At 43.1% G+C, this 26,830-nt stretch overlaps 2 protein-coding genes and 2 non-coding genes across 5 annotated transcripts; 1 reads left to right on the top strand and 3 right to left on the bottom strand.

Annotated features, from left to right (window-relative positions):
- Positions 1-1,898: 1,898 nt before the first annotated feature.
- Positions 1,899-26,668, bottom strand: TCP1 (t-complex 1). Of its 2 annotated transcripts, NM_001257728.1 has the most exon segments (20): positions 1,899-2,066; positions 2,843-2,976; positions 6,429-6,610; positions 7,856-7,972; positions 12,100-12,246; positions 13,084-13,204; positions 14,269-14,424; positions 15,147-15,257; positions 15,625-16,223; positions 16,614-16,777; positions 16,880-17,072; positions 17,422-17,545; positions 17,918-18,093; positions 20,995-21,121; positions 21,709-21,890; positions 22,413-22,523; positions 22,925-23,022; positions 24,775-24,903; positions 25,091-25,176; positions 26,422-26,668. In NM_001257728.1, coding segments are annotated over 12 exon segments (1,671 nt in total). In that variant the 5' UTR covers positions 26,486-26,668; the 3' UTR covers positions 1,899-2,066; positions 2,843-2,976; positions 6,429-6,610; positions 7,856-7,972; positions 12,100-12,246; positions 13,084-13,204; positions 14,269-14,424; positions 15,147-15,257; positions 15,625-16,006.
- ACAT2 (acetyl-CoA acetyltransferase 2) lies at positions 1,908-16,013 on the top strand. Its single transcript, XM_015137627.3, has 9 exons — positions 1,908-2,064; positions 2,841-2,975; positions 6,428-6,609; positions 7,855-7,972; positions 12,100-12,243; positions 13,081-13,203; positions 14,268-14,422; positions 15,145-15,255; positions 15,623-16,013. Exons 1-9 carry the CDS (start codon positions 2,010-2,012, stop codon positions 15,791-15,793), a joined length of 1,194 nt encoding a protein of 397 aa, XP_014993113.2. The 5' UTR covers positions 1,908-2,009; the 3' UTR covers positions 15,794-16,013.
- LOC114677878 (small nucleolar RNA SNORA20) lies at positions 17,229-17,360 on the bottom strand. The gene has a single exon (XR_003729306.1). It is a non-coding gene; the product is annotated as a small nucleolar RNA SNORA20 (small nucleolar RNA).
- Positions 22,618-22,757, bottom strand: LOC114677883 (small nucleolar RNA SNORA29). Its single transcript, XR_003729311.1, has one exon. It is a non-coding gene; the product is annotated as a small nucleolar RNA SNORA29 (small nucleolar RNA).
- Positions 26,669-26,830: the final 162 nt, after the last annotated feature.

Raw genomic sequence — 26,830 nt, 5'->3', positions numbered from 1 at the left:
AAGAATGTATTGGTGTTCATTCATAATAAAGCAGTGTAACAGGATCATCTTGCAAAGCTTATATAGTCTGGTAGAGGAGACAGATAAACGAGGAATTATATGGTAAGTTGAAAGAGGAAGTTAGGGGTAAGATGCTGCACCAAATCCAGGAGATTGGAAGGTTTTTCTAGAAGAAGTAATGTTTAAGAGGAGTTTCAGAGGTAAATTTCTGGCTTGGTTAACAGAGAATAGTTACACTGCTCACTGAGATTAGAGAAGAAACAGGCTGGAAGAGTTTGGTTTCAATGTCAAATTTGAGGTGCTTATAGGAAATTTTATTTGTTTATTTATTTATGAGACACAGTTTCTCTCTGTCGCCCAGGCTGGAGTGCAGTGGTGTGATCTCGGCTCACTGAAACCTCTGCCTCCCAGGTTCAAGCGATTCTCCTATATCAGCCTCCCCAGTAGCTGGGATTACAGGCGCACGCCACCATGCCCGGCTAATTTTTGCATTTTATGGTAGAAATGGGATATCACCATGTTCGCCAGGCTGGTCTCAAACTGCTGATCTCAAATGATCCGCCCTCCTCGGCCTCCCAAAGTGCTGGGATTACAGGTGTGAGCCAGGGTGCCCGACCTGCTGCGCTTGTAAGAATTTAAATGAAGAGGGTCAGTTTAGGAGACTAGGTTAGATGTAAAGATTTCAGACTTGTCAGTATACAGGTGGTGACTGATGCTGTGGGAAGGACTGGTATTACCCAGGGAGCTGGTGCAAAGTAGGAGCCTTGGGGAACATGTTAAGGGGATGTCAGAGTAACCCCACAAAGCCTCAGAAGTGGCCAGAGAGTAAGGGGAAAATGGGATAGAATAGAGCAAAAGCCACGGGAGGCATTCCTTGAATTCCTTGGACTCAGATATGTTAGGGGACAGGAAACACATTCAAGATAACTGAAGAGACTTAACTATGCTGCTGAGTTCTTAGCAGGGGAGGCAGCTGATTTCACCACTATTCCAGACCCTAAAGATTTCTCCTGAAATTGCACTGTTATGCAACTTTTTTCCTTCTCTATTGCCCCACCTCTGGGGCGTACACTCTAGTTTATCTTCTCTGATTTATCTGACTCATCCACATATCTCTGCAAAGTCTTAATGTAGGTTTCCAGGATTTAATGATTCTTTCAATCTACTTTAAAGTTCTTCAGGAAGATTCTCCAGGTCCGTCAACAGTTTTCCCCTTCATGACTTTGTGACCAAGTTTTCTTGTTCCACTATCCAGGTGTTCCCAACAAGTTGCTGTAACGGTGGCCCTGATAAGCTTGCCTAGAACCCTAGAAAGCTCAGAAAAATTATGAACTTTGCCCAGTAAGAGGCTGGGAAGTCAGCAAGGGTTTTAAACAAAACTGACCCCACTTGTTATATGCTTTCACTGTCCAAACGTCAACCAAGGTAACTTTTCACTGTGGGACGTTAAGACGCTGCCGGCGTCCTCACCCCTTCACCACCAGAGCTGATCTTCGAAGGCCAGAGGGCGCCAGACCCACGGGGGCTCGCACCGAGACGCTCCCAGCAAGCCCCGTACGGGCCGGGCTCTCACTCGAGATTCTCGCCCGTGGGATTCCAGTCCCGGGCTGAACGAGAGTGAGTCTTTTGTCACACCCCACTCTTTACTGTTTCGAAAAACTCTAAGGTTAAAACAAAAAAGCCCAAAACGTCAAGACGGGGGACTCCAACACTGGGGTGTCTAGAAACACTGGGGTCTTCAGAAGCTCTGCACATGCGTCCGAGGTCCCCGGTTCTGCCCGCAGCCCCAGACCCCAACCTCACTTCCGCCCTGCGCCCCTCGAGCCTCGGCCCGCCCTGGCTCTGGCCTTGCGCCTGCGCACAGTGGGATGCGCGAGGAGGCGGGGGGCAGGGGGCGGGGCTACCTCAGGTCCCGCCCGTGGCGCGGCCTGTGGGCTGCGAGGAGGAGCCTTGCCTAACTTGCAGGCAGCGCAGGGCAGACGGCGGCAGGAGAAGCGGTCGTGGGCAGGATGAATGCAGGCTCAGATCCCGTGGTCATCGTCTCGGCGGCGCGGACCATCATAGGTGAGCGGCCGGCGGGCCTCGCGCAGAGTCCAAGGCGCCTGCTGCTTCGGCAGGAGCGCCGAGGGCCGGACTTGTGTAGGAGAGGAGCGTATGTGGAGGAAGCCGCTCAGGCCAAGCCTGGAGGACCTGCGGGATCCTTGGAACCCCGGGCCTCCCGCGTTCCCTGACCTGGCGCGACAGCCCCACCTTCTCCTCTCCCGATGTGCGCACTCCGTCCCTCGTGCTCTGATTGGCTCCCAGGGTAGAGCCATCGCGTGGCCTGCGTCTCCCATTGGTTGGCGTAGGAAGGCGTTCTTCTGCGGGTCCCCTGATTGGCCGACTCCGGGAGGCGCCATCGGTAATGCCTGTGGCAGGGGCGTAACTGCTAGGTGGTCTGAGCAGGGCTTTGGGCTGGGGTCCGGCTGTCACACAATGGCTGGAAGTCGCGACTTCGTCTCCTTCGTGCCACATGGTTTTCAAAGCCCTTGATCCGCCAGTTCCTTTTGTTTGGGAACCATGGGGCCGCATCCAGTCGTTCGGATTTGGGGAAATAGAAGGGGTACAGCGGCGTCCCTAGGCCGTTCCGAAGGTCGCTTGTCTGGCCCTCGGCCACTGCGAGTCCTGGCACCCACCTTGACCTTTGCTCAGACCAGCAGGTGTGGGAACGTGTGGGAGGAGGGGCACTGCCTCCTCGCGGTGGCCTTGCCAAACAGCGTCATGAGGCCCCGCTGCTCCTCGGTGGTTTCTACATTACCCACAGGTTTGTGATGTCCGCGCTCTCCGCCTTTCTACTGCAGGTTCCTTCAATGGTGCCTTAGCTACTGTTCCTGTCCAGGACCTGGGCGCAACTGTCATCAAAGAAGTCTTGAAGAGGGCCACTGTGGTTCCAGAAGATGTGTCTGAGGTCATCTTTGGACATGTTTTGGCAGCAGGTAACTCTCAGTGATTCCAGGAGAAGTCAAGCTTATTAGAAACAGCCCATAAACGCGCACACGCACACACACACACACACACACACACACTCTCACTCAAGTTCTTGCCTCCATGCTTTTGCTCAGAGTTCCCTCTGTTAAGATTCCTCTTGTGGCCCCTTCTTCCAGCCCTGTCAGTAGCTTCTATCCAGTTTGAGACTCAGCTTCTTGGCCAGGCAGGGTGGCTCCCACCTGTAATCCCAGCACTTTGGGAGGCCGAGGAGGAAGGATCACTTGAGGCCAGAAGTTTGAGATCAGCCTGGGCAACAAAGCAAGACCCTGTCTCTACAAAAAATAAAATAATTAGCCAGGCATGATGGTCTGTGCCTCCCAACTACTGGAGAGGCTGAGGTGGGAGGATCACTTGAGCCCAGGAGTTTGAATCTGCAGTGATTGTGTCACTCACTGCATTCCATCCTGGGTGACAGACTGAGACCCTTTCTCTAAACAAACAAAAAGTCTTCGCTTCATTAATATGCTTTTTGTGAATGAACTTAGACCACTGACCTATACTGCCTTTTCATTCTTAAGACGCAGGGCCAGCCAGGCATGGTGGCTCATGCCTGTAATCCCAGCACTTTGGGAGGCCAAGGCGGGTGGACCATGAGGTCAGGAGATCAAGACCATCCTGGCTAACACGGTGAAACCCTGTGTCTACTAAAAATACAAAAAATTGGCCGGGCGTGGTGGCGGGTGCCTGTAGTCTCAGCTACTCGGGAGGCTGAGACAGGAGAATGGCGTGAACCCGGGAGGCAGAGCTTGCACTGAGCTGAGATTGTGCCCCTGCACTCCAGTCTGGGCGACACAGTGAGACTCCGTCTCAAAAAAAAAAAAAAAAAAAAAAAAAAAAGCAGGGCCAGCCTGATGCATTGGAAAGTATGCCTGCTCCTCCTTATTACCTCAGAGTGTCAGTCATTCACCAAAAACTTATTCAGTTCCTCCTGTGTGCCCCATATTGTGCTTAGTGCTGGGAGTATGGCTCCAACAATACAGGTAAGTTCCCTGCCCCTCTTAGGACTCAGTTCTGAGCTTGGAAAATAGGTGCCACATCATGCCCCTTGCAAATGGGGCATAATACTCCCTAGAGGAATATAACTGAGTCCTGAGAGTGCCCCCATCTTCTGATTCTTTGGGTTTCAACACTCCTAATTAATTAATTATTATTATTATTTAAAGAGACAGGGTCTTACTCTGTCATTCAGGCTGGAATGCAGTGGTGTAATAAATCAGAGCCCACTATAACCTCAAACTCCTGGACTCAAGGTATCCTCCCACCTGAGCCTCTGGAATAGCTGGGATTACAAGAGCAGGCCACCACACCTGGTTAATTTTTAAAATTATTTTGTAGAAGTGGAGTCTCTGTCTGTTGCCAAGGCACGTGTGCAGTGGCTGTTCACAGGCACAATCATGGTGCACCATGGCCTTGAACTTCTGAGCTAACTGGGACTACCGGTGCATGTCTACTAAGTTTAAGGCTTTTAAAGCACTGTGCTGAGTGCTTTCCTTTCATTTCCTCATTTAATCTTCCCCACAAGTCTGTTATATCCTATTATCTTCATTTTACAAATGAATAAATGAGAGTTTGAGAGGTTAAATGACTTACCAGGGTTGCAGTTTGAAGTGGAGCTAGCACTTGAACTTAGATCAGTCTTATTCCTTAAGCCAGATACCTTCTACAATCATGTAACAAATGTTTATTGAGCACCTACTTTGTGCCAGGCACTATTTTAGCAGCTGGAGATAAGCAGTGCTCATATCAGACAGAAATTCTCATTCTCATGAAGCTCATAGTATGCTAAATGTTAGCATTATTAATTATGTTAGCACCTCATTTTTTTTTTTTTTGAGATGGAGTCACGCTCTGTCGCCTAAGCTGGTGGAGTGTAGCCGTACGATCTTAGCTCACTGCAACCTCCGTCTCTCAGGTTCAAACAATTCTCCTGCTTCAGCCTCCTGAGTAGCTGGGATTACAGGCACTTACCACCATGCCCAGCTAATTTTTGTATTTGTAGTAGAGACGGGTTTCACCACGTTGGCCAGGCTGGTCTTGAACTCCTGACCTCAAGTAATCTGCCCCGGTTGGCCACCCAACGTGCCGGGATTACAGGTGTGAGCCACTGCTCCCAGCCTAAGGCGCTGCGCCCGGCCTGTCTTTTTAATATGTATGTGATCCCGCATATATTTTCAGTCTCAAGTAACCTTACCTGTTTTTAGTTTCCAGCCTAATCCCAGATTGATAACATTGTGATGAATATAATCTCTAAGTTTTTGTCAGTAACTTATTTGCTAGTTCTTCCCCACAAACTCACTAAGGAAGGGTGGTAGGTATGAATATATCTGAAACTTGGAATAGAGTAATCACTGTGTAGACATTTACCGTTGACTCTGATAACAGACAATGGTGATTGAGAATATTTGAAACTTTTAACTCCATTCTATTCTGTGCTACTTTAAGTAAATTATGTATTTTTTCCCAACTAAATGAAGTCCCGTAGTTGAATTATAAAAAGGTATTTGTGTTTCAGTACTCAGAATAAGAAAAAAAAGGTATTTGTGAATTCTGAGTTTGTATATATCTTGTTATATAACCATTTAAGCATAGTGTGATGGATACTAAGCAAGAACAGAACTGCTTATTGTCAAAGGTTTTCCTTTTTAAGTAACCTCTTTTCTTCTCAAGTGTCTTAAGCCATGATCCTGGGAGCAAATGGCGCTAGTTAGAAACACTGATAATGCCTAGGTTATATCCTGTGTTTATTAGACATAGGTTTGATAATGCTTATTTAAGCCCTATCTTTTTTTTTTTTTCCTTTTTTTAAGACGGAGTTTCACTCTTGTTGCCCAGGTTGGAGTGCAGTGGCGCAATCTCGGCTCACCACAACCTCCGCCTACCGGGTTCAAGCAATTCTCCTGCCTCAGCCTCCCAAGTAACTGAGATTACAGGCATGCGCCACCACGCCTGGCTAATTTTGTATTTTTAGTAGAAACAGAGTTTCTCCATGTTGGTCAGGCTGGTCTCAAACTCCCGACCTCAGGTGATCTGCCCTCCTTGGCCTCCCAAAGTGCTGGGATTACAGGTGTGAGCCACCGCGCCTGGCTATTTAAACCCTATCAAAAGATGAGGATGATACCTCTTTCTTAAGGTATTAATGACTTCTTTATGGAGGAGAAAGCCTATATCTATGAAATACCTACAGAGCAGCACAAGACAGTATATATTCAAGGGCTAGAGTATGACAGGTGGAGATTGTAGACAGGCCTTTTTGCCTCCAGTGGGCACTTACCTGACCTGTAGGCTTTCAGAAGTGGCAGGTAACCCAACTGGTAATTTTACACACACTTTCACTGTGACATTTTGTCTTTCTCCCTGATTGCTAAGAGTTCTCTGTGTTCCTCTGTGTTCCTCTTTCTAGGCTGTGGGCAGAATCCTGTTAGACAAGCCAGTGTGGGTGCAGGAATTCCCTACTCTGTGCCAGCATGGAGCTGCCAGATGATCTGTGGGTCAGGCCTAAAAGCTGTGTGCCTTGCAGCCCAGTCAATAGGGATAGGAGACTCCAGCATTGTGGTTGCCGGAGGCATGGAAAATATGAGCAAGGTAAGGCCTCTCTGATGAGATGGCTTTCACTGACCTCACACCAAGAAACTCATGTCTGTGCCAGAACAGAGTAAACTGATGCATATCAAAGCTGGAACCAGTGAACAAATGCACAGAAATGACACCCTTGATCCCTACTTGAATGTGAATTATTCTTCAGTTTGGGTGGGAAGTCTAGGTTAATGAAAAAGTTTATCAACCAGTGTGATTGGAACCCAATATACTTTTTCTAAACTATTAATGAAGCATATAATATTTTCTGAATTAAATTCATAATATTAGTTGCTTGATGTCCTTGGTTTTAAATTTCTTTCCCATTGTGAGTAAAAGGCAAAACACAAATGTTGCCACTTACCTTCTTGGTGCCCTTCTCCAGTAGGTTTGTCAGGCACGATTTGTTTCACCAAGTTCCATACCTCAAACTGGCATAGCGGTTGAAAGAAAAAGTATATTCCCTCCGTCCTACTGAGGCAGCTCAGGGGCTGAGCAGCACATTCCCTAGATAGAAGCTGATTCAGCCCAGCCATTGCTGAGGTTCAGGAGGAGGCAGGCTAATGGTAGCAAAAATCATCGGAATGATTTTGATGGGATGACACTGACATCTGTGTAGCACTTTACCAGGTGCTCTTGTACATGTATTCACAACAGCCCCACATAGGGTAGATGATATCATTCCCAGTTTACAGGTTAGGAAACTGAGGCCCAGAGCCAGCATTCAAATACAACTCTTCTAACTGTAAGTCCCATCAGTAACTCTTTCCATTCTAATATACCTGAGATTGAGTTGGTGAGAGTTAAGACTGGCCACTACTCAGAAATCCCTCCCCATCATTTAGTTAGGCAGCCTGATTATTCTCACTGTAGATATCATATCATCCATTAAAATGGGTAACACATTGCTGGCTTTACTTAAGCCCTTAGAAGGTTTCTTCATTTAACAGATAATTAATTGCCTCGATGGAAAGAATAAATGGGACTCTTAAGGAAACAGGACACAGAATGGGTAGTTTTGAGGGAGAATTGGAAATGGGTAGGTAGGAGACTAATGGTTCCCAACAACAGGAAAGATGAAGTCTGCTAATTCCAGGGGTCTTTAGACCCTGGCCTGGCTGAGAACCTGGAACTGGGGAGAAGCGCTGCAAAGGGGCCTAGATGAAGACTTAGGAAATATTAGTTTTGAGTTGTGTTCTGGGGAAAAGACTAATTACAACTAAGCCTAAATCCATTTTTATTTCTGACTTCTAGGCTCCTCACTTGGCTCACTTGAGAACAGGAGTAAAGATAGGTGAGATGCCGCTGACTGACAGTATACTCTGTGATGGTCTTACAGATGCATTTCACAACTATCATATGGGTATTACAGGTAAGGCAGACATAGCTGAAACTTTATTCACTTTGAAAAGGTTAAAAAGACCATATAATAATCTGCTTCTTAGGTGCTTTCATCCTTATCGCCAGAGACTGTCTTAAGGATTTTTGTATCTCTTCTTTGATTAACTGAAGTGAAGTGAGTATTCTCTTCTTTGTGAACCCTTGATTATCAGAGAATGTTAGAAGTGGGAAGTACCTCAGAGTTCTTCTGGATCACCCCGTCATTTTACCAAATGAAGGAACAGGGCCCACAAATAGTGAGAGGTAGTAACAGAGATAAACCAGTTTTTGTTTTTGTTTTTGTTTTTTTGATACCTAACTGTATTTTTTGTACTATACAGTTGGGTTATTGGTCATTCATGTTGAAGGGTCCTGTGGTCTAGGTTTAAGGCAAAGCAACTGGGAAATCAAAGGAACTCATTTCTTTAGTATACATGTAAAAGTTAGGAAACAGAATAGACATTTTAGAGTTAAAGAATCAAACCCTGAGAACTTAAGCACCTTGCTCCAATGCTTGCAGCAGTGGTTCTGGTTCCATGTAACATATAAATACGTGAAAAAGGTAATGGGGAAAAGTACAAGATTCCAAGAAGAGGGAACTGTGTGCATGAATGCAAGGAAGGAAGGAAGGGCTTAGAGATATGGGAAGCAGTGAGAAGCTCAAGGCATCTTGGCCACTTCTCAGTTTAGAGCCACAACAGAGAAGGCTATAAGAACACAAGCAGACCATGGAAGATACTGTGTGACCAACTGCCTCAACCATAACTAGAGGTGGTCATTAAAAATGCTGATCCCGAGCCCTTTCCAAGGTGTACTGTGGATTGAATTGTACTCTTCCAGCCTCCAGAACTGTGAGAAAATAAATTGCTCGTTTAGAGAAAAAAAAAAAAAAAAAAGCTCAGGTCATGATGGAGTAATTGACAAAGATTAGACTTCCTACTATAAACAAGCATAAAATTTGTGAAAATATATGAAGCCACTGCTTTCAGGTGTTGACTAATACTCATGTAAGACTGAGATCTTGAGAGAAAGGAAAACCCCACGGTCACTGTCTCTAGCTGGGACACTTCCCAAACTCATGGAGAGGCAGAGCCTGAGCTGGGAACAGTGGTCTCCGTGATCTGAAGAGGCAGAGAATTTGAGGCTTCTGAGATGGCTGGAGTTTGTGGGGCAGAATAAGGGGGAGAAGAAAAAAAGAACCCCAGAAATCTGCAGAAGGGTCCCCTTAAGTCTTTGATCAAATACTAAACTTGTAGATAACAGCTTATAAGGCCTAGTAGAAAAGAGCTACAAGGGAGAGGTGAACTGGAGATTTTATAGATGATAGCTTTTATAGGGTGCAGTGGCAGGTGCCTATAGTCCCAGCTACTAGGGAGGCTGTGGTGGGAGGATCACTTGAGGCCAGCAGTTTGAGGTTGTGTAGTATACTATGATTTTGCCTGTTAGTAGCTGCTACACTCCAGCCTGGTCAACATAGTGAGTCCTCATCCAAAAAAAAAAAAAAAAGAGGAAGAATAGCTTGGTAAGTAAAGACAAGACATGGAACGCAAAGCAATAACTTTTTTATTTTTTGGTGGAGACAGGGGTCTCACTCTGTCACCCAGATTGAAGTGCAGTTGCTCAATGTTGGCTCACTGCAACCCCCTGAGCCACCTCAGCCTCCTGAGTAGCTGGGACCACAGGTGCACACCACCATGCCTGGCTAATTTTTGGTACTTTTTGTAGAAATAGGGTTTCACCATGCTGCCCAGGCTGGCCTCAAACTCCTGAGCTCAAGGGATCCTCCTGCCTCAGGCTCCCAAAGTGCTAGGATTACAGGTGTGACCCACCACACCTGACCAATTCTCACATTTGTAGAAGAGAGTTACAAATATGGAAAGAGAGAAGAATGTAGCTTGTGGTGTGAGGTTGCATTTTGGAGAACTCAAAATGCAGTATGAACTCAAGGTGAGTGTGTGTGCATATGTAAAATTATAAATTACACATATGGAAGTTTCTACTGAAGAGACCTAGAAACAATGACAAACCATTCACAACAAGTGGTCCTGATACCCAGATCTTCTAAAAACATTTCTCCACTAAAAGGAACTAAGGTTGTTTGGAGAAATGACCAAATTTTCCAAGGCTGGGGAAAAAATGCTAAAAAATTAAGGACATGCTCGGGGACATGTCGAAAGTACACAGGAGGTGGCCTACAGGGCTTCCACTTTCCTGTAGTGGAATTTTGAACAATGTGAGCATCAAAGTCAGTAATGATAGTAATGGGTTATAACTGCCCAAATTTTGAACAATTTGAGCATGCAAGTAAGTAATGATACTAATGGGTTATAACTGCCCAAGTTTTGAACAATTTCAGCATCAAAGTAAGTAATGATAGTAATGAGTTATAACTTGTTCAATAAAATGAAAATGTATGAGTCCATCCTGATATAAATAACTGAATAAATGGGAGAAAAGGAACAGCTTTTTTTTATGGTAAAATGCAATTAATACCTTACCAATAGAAGGAATGTTGGAGTTAGAAAATCATGAATGAATGCTAAAACTAGTGGGTGAAAATATGATGGGGAAGAATATATTTTGATAATCTAAAAAGAGCCTCCCATAAATTATTGATTACTTATAAATGAAAAAATGGTACCTTTAAAAGCTAGAAACCTGGTGAATACCAAACTGTTTTAACCAAGTGATCAAAGATGACATCACCTGGGATAAACTGATTGTCATTTATGTCCTAATAAGATTCACTGAGAAGGCCAGGCGCGGTGGCTTAAGCCTGTAATCCCAGCACTTTGGGAGGCCGAGACGGGCAGATCACGAGGTCAGGAGATCGAGACCATCCTGGCTAACGCGGTGAAACCCTGTCTCGACTAAAAATAAAAAAATTAGCCAGGCCTGGTGGCGGGCGCCTGTAGTCCCAGCTACTCAGGAGGCTGAGGCAGGAGAATGGTGTGAACCCGGGAGGTGGAGCTTGCAGTGAGTGGAGATCGCGCCACTGCACTCCAGCCTGGGTGACAGAGCCAGACTCTGTCTCAAAAAAAAAAAAAAAAAAAAAGATTCACTGAGAAAAAGCATACTATCATTCAGTGGTATACCTCCCTTTTGGCAGAATCTTAATCTAATCCTGAGGAAACATCAGACAAATCAAAATTGATATCCTTAACAAAAGAACTGGTCCATGTTCTTCAAAAATATCAATCTTAGGAAGCATAGTCTGAAGAACTGTTACAGATAAAAGCAAACTAGAGAGATTGGTAGTTGAGTACAATGCATGCTTCTTTATTGGCTCCTGGACTGAACAAATAAAGGAGCTAGAAGGACATTACTGGGATAATAGGTGAAATTTGAATGTGGACCAAAGATTAGATAATAGTGTTTGATTCATGTTAAATTTCCTGATTTTTGTTTTGTTTTGTGAGACGGGGTCACCCAGGCTGGAGTACAGAGGTGCGATCATGGCTTGCTGCAGCTTTGAACTCCTAGGCCCAAGTGATCCTCCTGCCTTAGCCTCCCAAGCAGCTAGGACGGCTAGCTACATGGCACACACACCGTGCCCAGATAAGTTTATTTTTAATGGAGACAGAGTCTCACCGTGCCCAGGCTGGTCTCAAACTCCTGGGCTCAAGTGATCCTACTGCCTCAGCCTCCCAAAGTGCTGGGATTACAGGTGTGACCCACCACACTTCGCCCAATTTCCTGAGTTTTATAACTGTGCTTATGTAAAAAAGTGGCCTTGTTTTGGGGAAGTATACACTGAAATTAAAATTTAAGAGTAAAAAGGCATTGTATCTCCAACTTTCTCTCAAATGGTTCAGAAAGAAAATGTTAAAGCAAATGGAGGGGAAATATACCTGGTGACTCTAGGTGAAGGAAATGTCTGTTAAGTTTACAATTATATAGAAAGGGAAGGAGAGAAGTATGACTCCTGAGAGTCTCTGCAACACTTCTAGACCCACTGTCGGTGGCAGGCAGGGCCACCCCACACAGAGCATTGCACAGGCCACCATGAGCCTGCTAGCATGTGTGGTCAGTCAGCGCTTGGTCAAATATGGGCAACTTGATCTATCAAATGCCAGTTCATGAAAATGTTGGTTTTTTGCTCTTTTTCTCCTTTCCCAGCTGAAAATGTAGCCAAAAAATGGCAAGTGAGTAGAGAAGATCAGGACAAGGTTGCAGTTCTGTCTCAGAATAGGACAGAGAATGCACAGAAAGCTGGCCATTTTGACAAAGAGATTGTACCAGTTTTGGTGTCATCTAGAAAAGGTGAGTATATTATAATGGTTTAATTAAACATCAACCTATTTATAGGTAAGAGTAACATCTAAAAGAGTAATACGTAGGAATCTTTAGAAATTATATCTTAGTTATATTTTTCAGGTTGCAAAGATATGTCCTGGATACATGAAGGTAGGGAGGGGGTATGCTGGGTTTACAGGACACGGTAACATGGGAACTGTGTCAGCGCTCAGGCACCCTTGGTTCCAGAGTGTCCATGACTGCTGTGCACATACAGCAGGTTTCATGAGACACTGGAGCACTGGCTCATGGTTGTTAGGAGGCACCAGCTGACCTGTTTCCTGTATAGGCTCAACCTCCTCAGAAGTGGACACCCATTACTTCTCGCTGCTTCTGTGTGATCTCCCTTTCCCATTTCTAAAGGGTGGATCTTTTGGGGTCACTTGCTATTTTCTAATACAGAGTGCTTCCATCAAGCTCCCTTATTGATAACTGACATCTCTTATGGCCAGCCAGCAGTGCAGGATTGACTTTGAGACTCCCTGATCCACTCACTTGTAACCAGTCAAGTACTATGACCCAAACCATAGCAGAATTTGGCACAAACAGGTCCCTGGTAGCTACTTTCCTCAGGAAGGCCTATGGATTTGAAAAACACAGGTGTCTTATAAGGACATACTCATACATTGTTTTCATGTACAATAATTCTTGTGTGTACTTTCCTCCTGTTGTAATCAAAGTGGTTATATATTAAAACTTTTCTGCTAAATATGAATCCTCATGTTTCATGTCAGAGAAACCCACCATTCCCAGCACACTTCTGTCCCTGGACTAATCTTGAGTAATTGGTTTTCCTTTGTTTAGGTGTTATTGAAGTTAAAACAGATGAGTTTCCTCGCCACGGGAGCAACATAGAAGACATGTCCAAGCTAAAGCCTTACTTTCTTACCGATGGAACGGGAACCGTCACCCCAGCCAATGCTTCAGGTTAGATTTTCTGAAGGAAATACTTCATCTGGGGGAATACTACGTTCTATAAGGTCTACCAAGTGAATATTTTTCTCTTTATTTATATACAAAAGTACTGTTTTTTTGAGACAGGGACTCACTCTGCCAGCCAGGCTGGAGTGCAGCAATATGATCTTTGCTCACTTGCAGTCTCAAACTCCTGGCTGGGCTCAAGTGAGCCCCTGCCTTAACCTCCCAAGTAGCTGGGGGACTACAGGCATGAGCCACCACACCCAACTCATATTTATATACAAAATTATTCTTAAAACAGTTTAAGGAAACATATCATTTCTCTGTATTTGATCATTGACTTAACCTATACTGAAAGAATTAATTTGGTTTCTTGACATCCCAACTAGACTTGCAAATGAAGAAGTAAATTAGGGAACTTGTTTATCTACCTTTGTATTTTTCCAATACCAGAAACTCCCAATACTTCCTTGTGAGGCCCGGGCTTATTCTTCCATTTCCTGTCAGAGATCTCTCCTCCCCAACTGCTGTAATTTTTTTTTTTTATATATATAATTTTTTTTTCTTTTTTTTTTTTGGAGACGGAGTCTTGCTCTGTCGCCCAGGCTGGAGTGCAGTTGCGCAATCTTGGCTCACTGCAACATCAGCCTCCCAGCATCAAGCAATTCTCCTGTCTCAGCCTCCTGAGTGGCTGGGACTACAGGCGCACGCCACCACGCTGGCTAATTTTTCTATTTTCAGTAGAGACAGGTTTCACCATATTGGCCAGGCTGGTCTCAAACTCCTGACCTTGGGTGATCCATTCTTCTCCACCTCCCAAAGTGCTGGGATAACAGGCGTGAGCCACCACGCCCAGCCCTGACTACTATAATCCTATCACTTTCTCTAGTTGGAAAGTTTTGTGGTCACTCTAATTGCCAAACATGATTTCTGTGTATAAAGTCTGTTCAGTTACAGTAAATGCCTTAGCCAACAGGTAAAACCATTTAGCTCATGTCTTCAGGTGGTAAAGACACAGATATGTAACTGAAGTTAATAAGCACTGTAGAAATCAAGTCACTCATATTTTACAGGAATAAATGATGGTGCTGCAGCTGTGGTTCTTATGAAGAAGTCAGAAGCTGATAAACGTGGGCTTACACCTTTAGCACAAATAGTTTCCTGGTCCCAGGTGGGTGTGGAGCCTTCCATTATGGGAATAGGACCAATTCCAGCCATAAAGCAAGCTGTGAGTATAACCCTGTTCCCCTTTATGAAATTTGTCTTCCTGTTAGCCTTAAATGAGCTTATTCATGTAGTTACCTTTCCCTACCAGAACAGTAACCAAGAGCATTTATTTCTATTTTTGACACAAGGTCTTGCTCTGTTGTCCAGGCTGGAGTGCAGTGGCATCACCACAGCTCACTGCAGACTCAAAACTCCTGGGCTCAAATATTCCTCCTGCCTCAGCTCCCCAAGTTACCTTGAACTACAGGTGCACCACCATGCCTAACTTCTTAATTTTGTAGAGACAAGGTCTCACTATGTTGCCCAGGCTAGTTTTGAACTTCTCAGTTCAAGTGATCCTCTGGCCTTAGGCTCCCCAAGTGTTGAGATTTCAGGTGTGAGCCACTACCCCCAGCCACTGAAAGCATTTAGATCATATGCTTTTTAGGGGAACTGATTCTGTTACATTACCCTTAAATACATGTAACAGATGCTACTGGTTCAAAATGTAAGACAATTTAGAATTTCTAAGGGATCTTTTAGATCACATCCTTAACCTTTTGGATGGAATGGGTGTCACTAAGGCAAAAATGTGTGAGAATGTCACTGTATTAACCTAAGAACAAACGAAAGTAGCAATTAAGAGATCAGTATCATGCAGCATATTTCATGTTTATGTTGACAAAGGATGTTTTGGCCTTTCCACCCAAGTTTAGACATCTTTTCTATGAATCTGTCTTCTAGGTTACAAAAGCAGGTTGGTCACTGGAGGATGTTGATGTATTTGAAATCAATGAAGCCTTTGCAGCCCTCTCTGTTGCAATAGTTAAAGAACTTGGATTAAACCCACAGAAGGTAAAGATGCACAAGTAACCCTGAGTGCTTACCAGTGAATTTCACAATGCTATTTTAAGATACTATCTTCCAGGTGTTGGCCACGTGGGTAATAAAGAAATACTAGTTACTAGGACTGAGTTCACGTATTTTGTTACTTCCCATGGTTTAAAAAAAAAAAAAAAAAGCTTACTTGGCATAAAAAGAATAAGGTAACATAGGCAGGGATGAATTTTCACAAAGGTGTAAATTTATTCCTAAACAGTTAAAATGAAAATTTGAGTTTGAAAGGGTAGCATGCTGATACATTAAGAGAAAAAAGACAAGTTTAGGATTTTAAACTGTGCCCACAGAAGAATAAACAATCTAAATCTTTTCTTCCCCTTAGGTCAACATTGAAGGAGGGGCTATAGCCTTGGGCCACCCTCTTGGAGCATCTGGCTGTCGAATTCTTGTGACCCTGTTACACACACTGGAGAGAACGGGCGGAATTCGTGGTGTTGCGGCCCTGTGCATTGGGGGTGGGATGGGAATAGCAATGTGTGTTCAGAGAGGATGAATTGCTTAAACTTTGAACAACCTCAATTTCTTTTTAAACTAATAAAGTACTAGGTTGTTATATGTGAAATCAGAGGACCAAAACACAGATGGAAACCATTTCCTGTATCACAAAAACCCAAGTTTACAGCTTGTTGTACTTTAATGTGTAATACTTAAGTCAAGGTACAAGACAATTCCATTTAACATTGTTATAAATAAAAGAGACATCAGATCAATCATTAAGGGCTCCAGAGTGAACAGCATCTTCATAACTTCCATGTTTATCATCTTTACTTTCTGGATGTAATTTAATAAGATCATCAATTCGAAGAATGGTAATTGCAGCTTCTGTTGCAAATTTCAAACTCTTAACTTTAACTATGGTTGGTTCAAACACCCCTGCTTGTTTGTTGTCTCGAGGTTTACCATTGCTCAAATCAAGACCAATCCTGCAATTAAGAAAGAACTATTAAAATGGCCGCTTACAACTTAATTAGGTGACCCATTAACTCCAGCATTTCATTCAAGTATTAAGCTTGATTTTTAAGTCAGACTAGAGATCTTGTAGGTTGTCTTTCTACCCAAAGCAGCAGGGAGAGATTAGCAATCAGAGTTGTTAACTAAGGCATACCAGTGCTAATAATTAGTCATTATCCCTTGAATTACAGTGACTAACAACAAATGCTTGCTGTGAAGTTTTTCATGTTAAGTAGTTGACAAGTCTGTTATTTATGTTTGCTGACATGTAACTGACTACTATCCTTTTTAATGGAAACTGTTTTGCAGAGGTTAACAAAGGGCTAAGAAGATGTCTAAAAAGAGGGAAATTGTATGCTTACCATTTTAGATTTTTACGTTCTGGGTTAACCTGAGCCTCATTATGAAAAGCTCTTAATTTTGCAACCAGATCTGTGGAGTCCTGGGCAGCATTAACTGCTAGTGTATTGGGAATAACAAGAAGTGATCTTGCAAACTCTGCAATAGCAAGCTGTTCCCGAGACCCCTAGGAAAAAAGGACAGTTAGGTGACTTCACAAAAGGGAAAAAAAATTAAAGCCCACAGCTACTGCTCTCGGGCCTCTAAGACAAGGAATAACTGTTCTTACCATGCTGGTTGCATAGTTTTCAAGGTATATGGAAAGGGCTGCTTCTACAGCACCTCCACCGGGAACCACGGATTTTGACTCCAAAACTCTCTTCACTACACAAAGTGCATCATGTAACGAGCGCTCCATCTCATCACACATGAAATCATTTGCCCCACGTAAGATAATCGATGCAGATGTACGAGCCTTAGTGCTGTTCAAAAAAAAAAAGTGAAATTCTTGTAATAGCATTTTTTAAATGTTTTTTTCCAACACCATCAATTTCTCCAAAAAATGGCATTTTAATAAGTCTACATAAAGTGCCCTTAAGTCCTGCCTACACAGGATATTTAGATACACTATACAGAAACAATGTCTAGTCTATGCAGAAGAGATGAAAATGGTTACTTCATCTCAATTCACAGTGACCCAATGTTATTTTATCCCACGCGTATAACTGCTCATATCACTGTGAGACTATAAGCAGCAAATAAATGGGAAGAAAACCTACTTTTACTTAACAAAATCTGTATAACTTTACAATTTTAGAAAGTAGCTCTTACTTTTTGATTAAGATCAGCTCATCATCACAAATTCTCTCCTGTACCACTTCTTCTGCCTGTCCCAACATTGCAGCTTCAAAAGTTTCTTCACCTTCCAAATTGGCCAGGGTTGACAGAATAGTTGCTATTAAGAGTTACAAGGGATCTGTAAGTATCGCTCTTTCGTGATTTTAATATCCTTTAGACTCAGTAGCATTTGTGATAGAAGTGCTATGTTACAAGTTTAGAATTTAGTTAGGCAGTACACACTAACTCCTTTTATCCTAAGATAGAACTACATCATTTTTGAAGTGAACAAATTCAGAATTTCCAACAAACTTAATGAATTTCTCCAGTTACATGAAAAATGGCTCTATAAATGTGTTGGCAGCACAAAGCATTAAGAGGATATAAACGTTTTTGAAGCTGTTTCTTACCAATATTCCAATGTAAAAAGACCTTTGATGGGGTCAGGTATAATGAAAGTCTTTTACGTGACAGCCAGCACAAGACATACCTCCAGAAGCTTTCGCAATGCGTTTAAGGTCCCTTTTTAAAACTCTTCTAACTGCCATAGCACCAGCCTCCACAAAATACTTCAGACACATATCATCAATTCCACCAGTGGTTAGAATAACATTGGCACCAGTCGCCAGGATCTTCTGAATTCTCTCCTTGGTGATATCTGATTCTCTGCAAAGTATTTTTGTAACCCAGAGTTACCTTCTGTGATTTTTAAAAATAATTCAGCTTTAACTTCCATTAAGTATTTATCACAAGATAATCATAGACTAAATTGTATTAACCTTTGTTATCTCTGACCAGAATTTACATTAGTCCAATTCATGGAATATTAGAAGGAATTAAAAATTACCACTTAGCTCTCCCCAACCTGAATTTGAATTACTAATCGAGAACTATGGTAAAACAGGGAACATAGGTCCTGCCTGCCTTCAAGGATCCAGTGGGGAGAGGGATTACCAATCACACTCCAGGGCAAGCGTCACTAAAGTGGTATGCAGAGACTACAAGCACATAAAAGACATAAATTTAGCCTAGGAGGCAGATAATGAAGTCAAGAGGAGTCCAGGCCTAGTGCAGTGGCTCACACCTGTAATCCCAGCACTTTGGGAGGCTGAAGTGGGCAGATCACCTGAGGTCAGGAGTTCGAGACTAGCCTGGCCAACACGATTCAACACTCTACTAAAAATACAAAAAATTAGTTGGGCCTGGTGGTGGGCCCCTGTAATCCCAGATACTCAGGAGACTGAGGCAGGATAATCACTTAAACCCAGGAGGCGGAGGTCGCAGTGAGCTGAGATCGTGCCACTATACTCCAGCCTGGGCAACAAGCGCAAAACTCCTTCTCAAAAAAACAAAAACAAACAAAAAAAAACACCAGGAGTCCAGAGTTGGAAGCGCAAAAGAAGACAGAACCAGAAAAGTGAAAAACCTTGTAGGTTACACCAAACAGTCTAGATACTAAGAAGGTTAACATTTTTAAGCAAGACTAGTATAATGTTATCTGCGTTTTCAAAAGGATTCCCTGGTATCAATGTGGAAATTGCACTGAATGGCTTAAGACAAGGAGATAGTAACATCAGATATAAGCTGACAGACAACCTAAACAGAAGTCAAATTTAATGGCTTGGGTGACTCCTGGAGTAAAATAAATAGCAACAGTTTGGGGGGCAGGATGGGAAATCAGAGTTCAGTTTGGGACAAGATTAAGTTTGAAGTCTCTGTTGTTACTCAGATGAAGCTCCCAGAAGGTAGTCACTTAACATCATGGAAACCACAAACTATGGGAGATACAGATTTGAAGAGACAATATGAGTGAAGCCATGTGAATAGATCATTCGAATAATTTTTAAAGTAAAATGAATTACAGATCAACCTCAAAGGCAGCTTATCTACTGAACAAGTACTGTGTGCTATACACTGTACTAAGGATGGGGCTACGATGCCAATGGAATCATTCTGTCTCTACCATTAGAGCTTACAATTCATGAGTTGTATAAACTCACAGTAAAAACTGTAGTAAGCCCCAGGAAGATAAAATACAGGAAGTTACAAAAGAATATAATTTAGATTGCAGAAGAAAGAAAAGTTTCTCTAAGAGACTAGCTTGGGTGTGTTTCTACAACAGTCTAGGCAAGAAAATGAAATGTAGGCAAATTTAATTTGGAGGTAGAAATCAAGTGGTGTTGGTGACAGATTAGGAGAAAAGGTGTTGGTAAAAAGGAGGAGTTAAGGACATTTCCTAGTTTTCTGCCTGTGTGGAGAAGTCCCCATCACTAAAATGGTCAAGAGCAGATTTGCGGTATTATCACAAGTTCAGAGACATGTTTACTTTGAGATGCTTGAAAAGCATTCTATTAGATAGAGGTGTGTGACTTTGGAGCTCAGAGAAACAGCTTAAACAGTCTCTGGCATAGAGAGATAATACATGAAGTCATGGGAACAAGGGGCTATTCTGGAGAATATTGTGAGATGGTGGCCCAGACAAAGCAGTATCACAAAGCATTTCAAGAAGGACGTAATCAAAGGGTTGCTAAAGGTCAAGTAAGAGGAAGGCTGAAAATGTCTTCCGAATTTCACACTAGAGACCTTAACATGCAGTCCCTCAAATGGAGAACAGGGCTGAAAAGGGATGAGAAGAAAAGCACCAGAAAAGTTTTGTGTAGTAAATCACTCATGACATCTGGCTGTAAGGATGTAGGATAGGGAGTACCTACAGCAGGAGGATGTACAAAGAAGCCTGAAGGGACAAAAGAGCCACATGAAGATTCCAGGAAAGAGCATAATTAGTAGGTATGAAAGAAGAATCAAAGACAAGGCTCTAGAGCAGAAGGAAACAGATTCTGGAACACTTACTGTAGAGCGACTGGCTTTGATGGAAGAAAGGACACTTTGTTGTATCAGGAAGGAAGGAAAAAAGAATACGCATGCAGATTGATTTAAAAGATGAGAGCACATTTCTTACCCTCGGCAAAGCTTTCTTGTAGGTTTGGTTTAACTACTGTTTAAACTATTCATTGTGGTTTTGTTTGTTTTTTTAGACAGGTTCTCGCTGTCACCCAGGATGGAGTGCAGTGGTCCAATCACAGCTCACTGCAGCCTCGACCTCCTGGGCTTCAGATTCTTACCACCTCAGCCTCTCAAAGTGTTGCGATTACAGGCATGAGCCACTGTGCCCAGCCTAAACCATTTATTGTTTTAAGTGACTATTAGGCAGTCAAATCTATAGCAGTGGTCACACTACCTCCACCATTAGCTCTTCAACCACTAGTATCACCTGTACCTCCAGTATCTAGCAAACAGTAGGCTACAGTCAATACCACACTGCTGAGTTCTGTACTGCTGAGGAAATTAGATTCCTGTCTTTTATATCTTTAATATTAACAGACTCATACAATCAGAATTTCACAAAAAGACAATTTTCATATAGGTTGTATAACCCCAAATCCCTCTAAAAACACCACCAGGCTAATTTTTCTGGAAGTTTAAGTTAAATAGTTTGACTTGGCTAAAAATGTTAAAGTCCTCCAAGACACTCACACTTAAAAGCCCAAAAATAATCTCTCAACATACCTCTGTCTAATTTGGTCCAGTTTTTCAGGGTCTGTAATGACCACCTGTACACCAAGCTTCATTTTTGTTTTTTGCAGGCTAAAGTCAAGGCAAGCAATTTTTGCATTTACGATTCTCTTGGGCATGCCTACAATAGAACATAAGATTAATACGTCTATCCTTAAAAGCATAATAAAGAGTACCCATAATTGATTGTATGTAAATACACAAATTTAGACTGTAATTCATTACATTTTCTCTTAGAAAAACTTTATGGCATTACATGCACGTAATTTCTTTTAATTCACATTCCTTCTAACATGTTGTATGTGCTTTAAATTACAAAAAGATGTACTGCACATAATCCACAAGTTAGTTTTTTTTTTTGAGACGGAGTCTCACTCTGTGGCCCAGGCTAGAGTGCAGTGGTGTGATCTTGGCTCACTGCAATCTCTGCCTCCCAGGTTCAAGTGATTTTCCTGCCTCAGTCTCTGGAGTAGCTGGGACTACAGACACGCGCCACTATGCCTAGCTGATTTTTGTATTTTTTACTAGAGATGGGGTTTCACCGCATCGGACAGGCTGGTCTCAAACTCCCGACCTCATGATCCACCTGCCTCGGCCTCCCAAAGTGCTGGGATTACAGGCACGAAGCACTGCGTCCCGCTGAAGAAAAAAAAAAGCTAGTTTTAATCTGTAGCAATCTCATTGTATAAACCAAATCCCAAACCTTACCCTGGGATCCCACCACACAGTTGAGTGCATAGCCACTGATGAGCATACTCTCCATTTGACTTCTCCCATGGGCTTTCAAAATATTAACAGAATTGACTGGATAGCGTGGCTGGCCTCTTGTGTCTGTGTATTTAATAGCAAGTACAGCATCTACTACCATGTTAGCAAAGAAATCACCATTTCTAAGCCAAAAGTTAAGGACGGTAACAGGCTTGGAATGGACAAAGGGTACACAAGTGAAAAATCAAGGATAATTTGAAAGGACTTCCTTTTAGTAACCTAACCTATTAAAGAAGCAAGCATTACGTCACCAAAATATTACATTATCACTATCTGCAATTCTTATCACTTTTAGACATGCTTTTCATTACCTTTTCACCCTAAAAAAGCAGGGAAAGCAACAGGCAATTTCAATACAGCATTACTCCTCCCTATTGATATCAATTTGCATAAAATTGGTATTTAAAATTTTACTGCACAAAATTGATTGCTGCTGCTACTACAGGCGCACGCTTATGCACACACCCCCACTCCCGAGACAGGGTCTTGCTATGTTGCCCACATTGGACTGAAACTCCTGGGTTCAATTAATCCTCCTGCCTCAGCCTCCATAGTAGCTGGGACTACAGGCACACACCACCATGCCCATCTCAAAGTCTTATGTTTTAAAAAGCCTAAATTTTATCTGACAACCACAAGGATACATTCCAATGATTTTGGAAGACATGGATGTCTTAGCAGCATTAATCAGGCAATCTCTTCCCAGTTCATCTGTGTTAACAATTAGGTTTTCATTGATATAACGCACTGCTTCCCTGTTTAAAAGTATGGGGGAGAAAAACGTTTACAAAGTCACTACTCAAACTCTTTGCAATCATCATGCTTAACACAGAGCCAAAATGTCGTAAGTAATATCTGTTCAGCCATTTCATATAGGAGGAGGACATGAAAAAACCCTCCCTCTTCAGATCATGGCAAGTTTAATCTATCCCATAAGCATAACCACTAAAATCTATGATTAGGAGAAAATGTGGTAGTCAAATGGGAAAAAAGATACCGGTCCAAGTTTTTAACTTCAAATATTACTACTTAAATGCTAAAACATTTAAATAGAATGTTTTCAAATTAAAATTTAGTTATTAATCAAAACATTAAGACAACACACTTTACAACTATTACATCAAAAAAAATTTTCTCTCTATGCAAACAATCTTACTTGCAAGCAAGTCGATAGCCACTAATAACTGATGTGGGATGAATTTTCTGTTTGACTAATTCATCTGCATTTTTTAGGAGTTCTGCGGCAATAATAACCTGTTGAGAAAACATTCACTGATCTGAGTATGCCAGATATTCAACATGCGCAATACACATGAAATGACACTAAAATGGCCATCTATTAGCCAAAATGGTGGTGGTGAAATGAATTAACTGGTTATTAGAAACCTGGGGGGTGAAGGGAGAAGAACGCTACAAAACACTTGAAGTCCTCAATGTTACTCATAAATTCTTGGAAACTGCCACTTTAAGCAAAACAACGGACAGCAATTTCTCAAATACAGTTGTTTATTGTTAACGCTGATGGGGGGAGGAAAATTTATTTTTTTATACATCGTTTTTCCTCTTAAAGTCAGTTTCCACGAATCCATTGTGGAGTGAGGTCTTACTGTATTATAAATGCAAATGGCCAAAACTGGGTAGGAGCCAGAAAAACATTCTAAGAAACTAGTACACCCAATACAATCGTGAAAGACAACACACCTATTACCTTTAGAGGGAGTGCTCAATAGAAGCTAAACCGTGTGACTATTCATACGACCTATATTAGGCTATTATATTATTAAAAACAGTTCTTATAAGTTGATATGAAACAGTAACAAATACTTTTAAACTAAGAAGACTTAAAATCTTGTCAGCTTCTTATGGGAAGAAAACTACACTTGTTAAGTCACATTATCATAAGTTAGACAAAGATCATATTCATATTTTAGGAGTACATTCCATTCTTTCATGGCTGAACTTTAATCTAGAAATACATATTCCCCACAAACTTTCTCGTTTCTCCAGAATTAACATCTTTCTCACCAAACAAGTGTTTCTACTATACCAGCATGCTGGATGATCTATGAAGTTTATACTGTATATCACGTTTACTGACTCGAAAAGATCACACTGTCCTATCATGATGTATTTATTAATTTCTCACACTCCTATTTTGAATTCCTGAGATTACCTGTCAGGATTTAAAAAATAAAACAGGCTTAGTGCAGCAGCTCATGCTTGTAATCCCAGCACTACAGAGGCTGAGAAGGGAGGATCACATGAGGCCGGGAGGATCACGTGAGGCCAGGAGCTCAAGACCAGCCTGGGCAACATAGTGAGACCCTGTCTCTACCGAAAAAAAAGAAAAGAAAAAAAAAAGATTTTTAATTATTTGGTTGTGGTGGCATATGCCGGCAATCCCAAGCACTCTGGGAGGCTAAGGCGGGAGGATTACTTGAGCCCAGGTGTTCCAGGCTGCAGTGAGATATGACAGCACTGCAGCACTTCAGCCTGTGCTACACATGGTCTCTTAAAAAAATAACACAAAAACATTGTTTCTCCCCCAAACTGGTAACATTTTGTTCTCTAAATAATTATACTTTAGAGCTTTCCAAGTCTCAAGGGGTGATGCGGGAGGAAACAAGATTTTTTGAGAGACCATAAAAAAATCTGTGTGATGTCTGAACACTGCCATAAAGGGAAAAATAAGCCCTCAAAACTTGTGAATACCAACATTTAAAACAATGGGGCTATGTTAAATGAACTCAAATTCTTTCCTACTTAAACTGTACAAACAAGCTATAACTACCAACTTACAAATTGTGTTTCTGAATCTGTACCTAAGAAGCTTATTTTCCCTCTTAAATGTGTAACTTCTTTTGTTTTTTCTCTTTGCTCAATCATCTGGGCATTCAGAATATGTAACTTATTTCTGACCCAGCACAAATGACCCACTTATGGCTTCAACTTTCTGAAAGTCGGTTGTTTTTAGAAAAATGATCATTCTTTAGCCAGTCTACCTACCACTGATGTAGTTCCATCTCCAACTTCTTTGTCTTGCAGATCAGCCAGCTCACAAAGAACTTTAGCTGCAGGATGTTCAACTTCCAGTAACTTGAGGATGGTTGCACCATCGTTAGTAATGGTCACATCCTAAGAAATTAGCAGGAAAAAATATGAACCACTCATAGAAATCAACACAGCCCCATTATAATACACATTCACCTTTAATATCACCTTCCAGTACCTGGATTCTGATAAAATCAAAGAATGAACACAGCAAAACACTGAAAATAGTTTTACTTTAAGGCAACTAACACAACAGTTAACGTGTACTTACACCGATATCATCCACCAGCATTTTATCCAAGCCAACAGGACCAAGAGAACTTTTTACAATATTGGCAATCGAAGCTGCAGCCATAACTGTAGACAATTAAAAACACAAATAAAAAAGAAATAAGAATCCACAACTCTGAAAGACAGTAATTTCAGCCTAAAGGTAAATGACATCCAACAGCCCCTGTATTTCCCAAATGTACAAATCTGCGTTATTTAAAAACCACCTACTAGGAACCTAAATGGGGCGGACACTGTGGCTCACAACTGTAATCCCAACACTGAGATGCTGAGGCAGGAGGACAGCTTGATGCCAGGAGTTCGAGACCCCCTTGGGCAACACAGCGAAACCCATTTCTACAAAAAATAAAAACAAAGCCGATGTGGTGGCGCGGGCCTGTGCTTGGAGACTGCAGTGAGCTATGCTGGCACTCCCGTCTGGGCGACAAGTGGGACCCTGTCCCTAAATAAAGCGAGCCTATTTGGCACAGCTTTGATGAGGGGGTGGAATCTGATGGCGGGAGAAAAAAAGTAATAACCACAATTTCATGTTCTGCCACTTCGTACAGCTATGCCTTTTCCTTCAGATCCTGCAAGTTTTTTGCTCATTAGAACTCTTTTTATCTGTGAGGAGAGAAATCGGTAGCCAACGGGGAAGGTACTTTGATTTGTTTACGAAAAAAAATTACGAATCTATCAAAAAACAGTGCGCTCTGTAGGTATACAAAGGCCCGACAGCAAACGCTCTGCTAAGTTGGCGCTGCCGTCTCCTGGGGTCAACTGCACTCCAGTGGCGTTTCCTGTGCTAACTCTACTTTAAGATGCTATCAACCGAGAGAGAGCCGGAGGCCGGGCGCCCGACCCCGACTGCAGCTACGGGCGGAAAGGGCACCGGGCTCATCCGCAGGGGCGCGGATGAACCTACTTTTTCTGGTAAATGGTCCTGAAACGAAACCCGGCGTTTAACATGGACGCACAGGGGGCCGCCCTGAAACAAAAGAGGATGCGAGGCGTGGCCCGCACGTGCAAGTCCGGGAGGCCCGCTTTCCCGCGGAGGGGCGCGTTTCCAGCGCCGCCCCGGACACCACATCCACGCGGTGCCGGTCTCAAAACCCTGCTGCGCGCTCCGGGGCTCCTCCCCGCTGTGGGGAGAGGGGTCGACAGCGCCCTGCCCCAGAGAACGGCGGGTGGGCCGGGTCCGGCTGCGGGGCCTCGAGGCCCTTTCTGCAGAGGTAAAGGAGAAGAGGCACGAAGCGGTCAGCCGGGGTCCGGTCGCGATGGGACTCGGCCCTCCCAGCCCGCCAGCCCGACCCAGGCCCGGCCCTCCCTTACCGTTCTGGGAGCGGATCGCTTCCCCAGTGCTGCGGTCACCGAACACGGACAAAGGCCCCTCCATCTTCGCGGCAGCGATACACGTTGAATTCTGCTCACAACGCGGGCAACCAGTATCGCGGTCCCTCGGCTGACCGGCGACCACAGCAGTGGCTGCGACGGCGTGGAGGGTACCCGAGCGATGCCCCAGGAGCTGCTGGGTAACACCGCCCTACCCGCTTCCCGGCTGCCCCGGCCCGGCCGCGGGGCACGGCGGGAAGGAAAAAGAGGCGGGGGCAACAGGAAGAGAAACGGGAGCGTGCCGGAAGTGAGGCTCTAGGGAAGGGGCGGGATCAGCATTTTTATCCAATTAGATAGCCGATGGGAAGGGCGCGAAAGCGGAGAACGGAAGTCGGATCTTGGACTGCTG

Source organism: Macaca mulatta, chromosome 4 (genome assembly GCF_049350105.2).
Source record: "Macaca mulatta isolate MMU2019108-1 chromosome 4, T2T-MMU8v2.0, whole genome shotgun sequence".
Taxonomy (NCBI): domain Eukaryota; kingdom Metazoa; phylum Chordata; class Mammalia; order Primates; family Cercopithecidae; genus Macaca; species Macaca mulatta.
The sequence above is the reverse complement of the archived record's forward strand: the minus strand, read 5'-3'. Positions and strand labels throughout refer to the sequence as shown.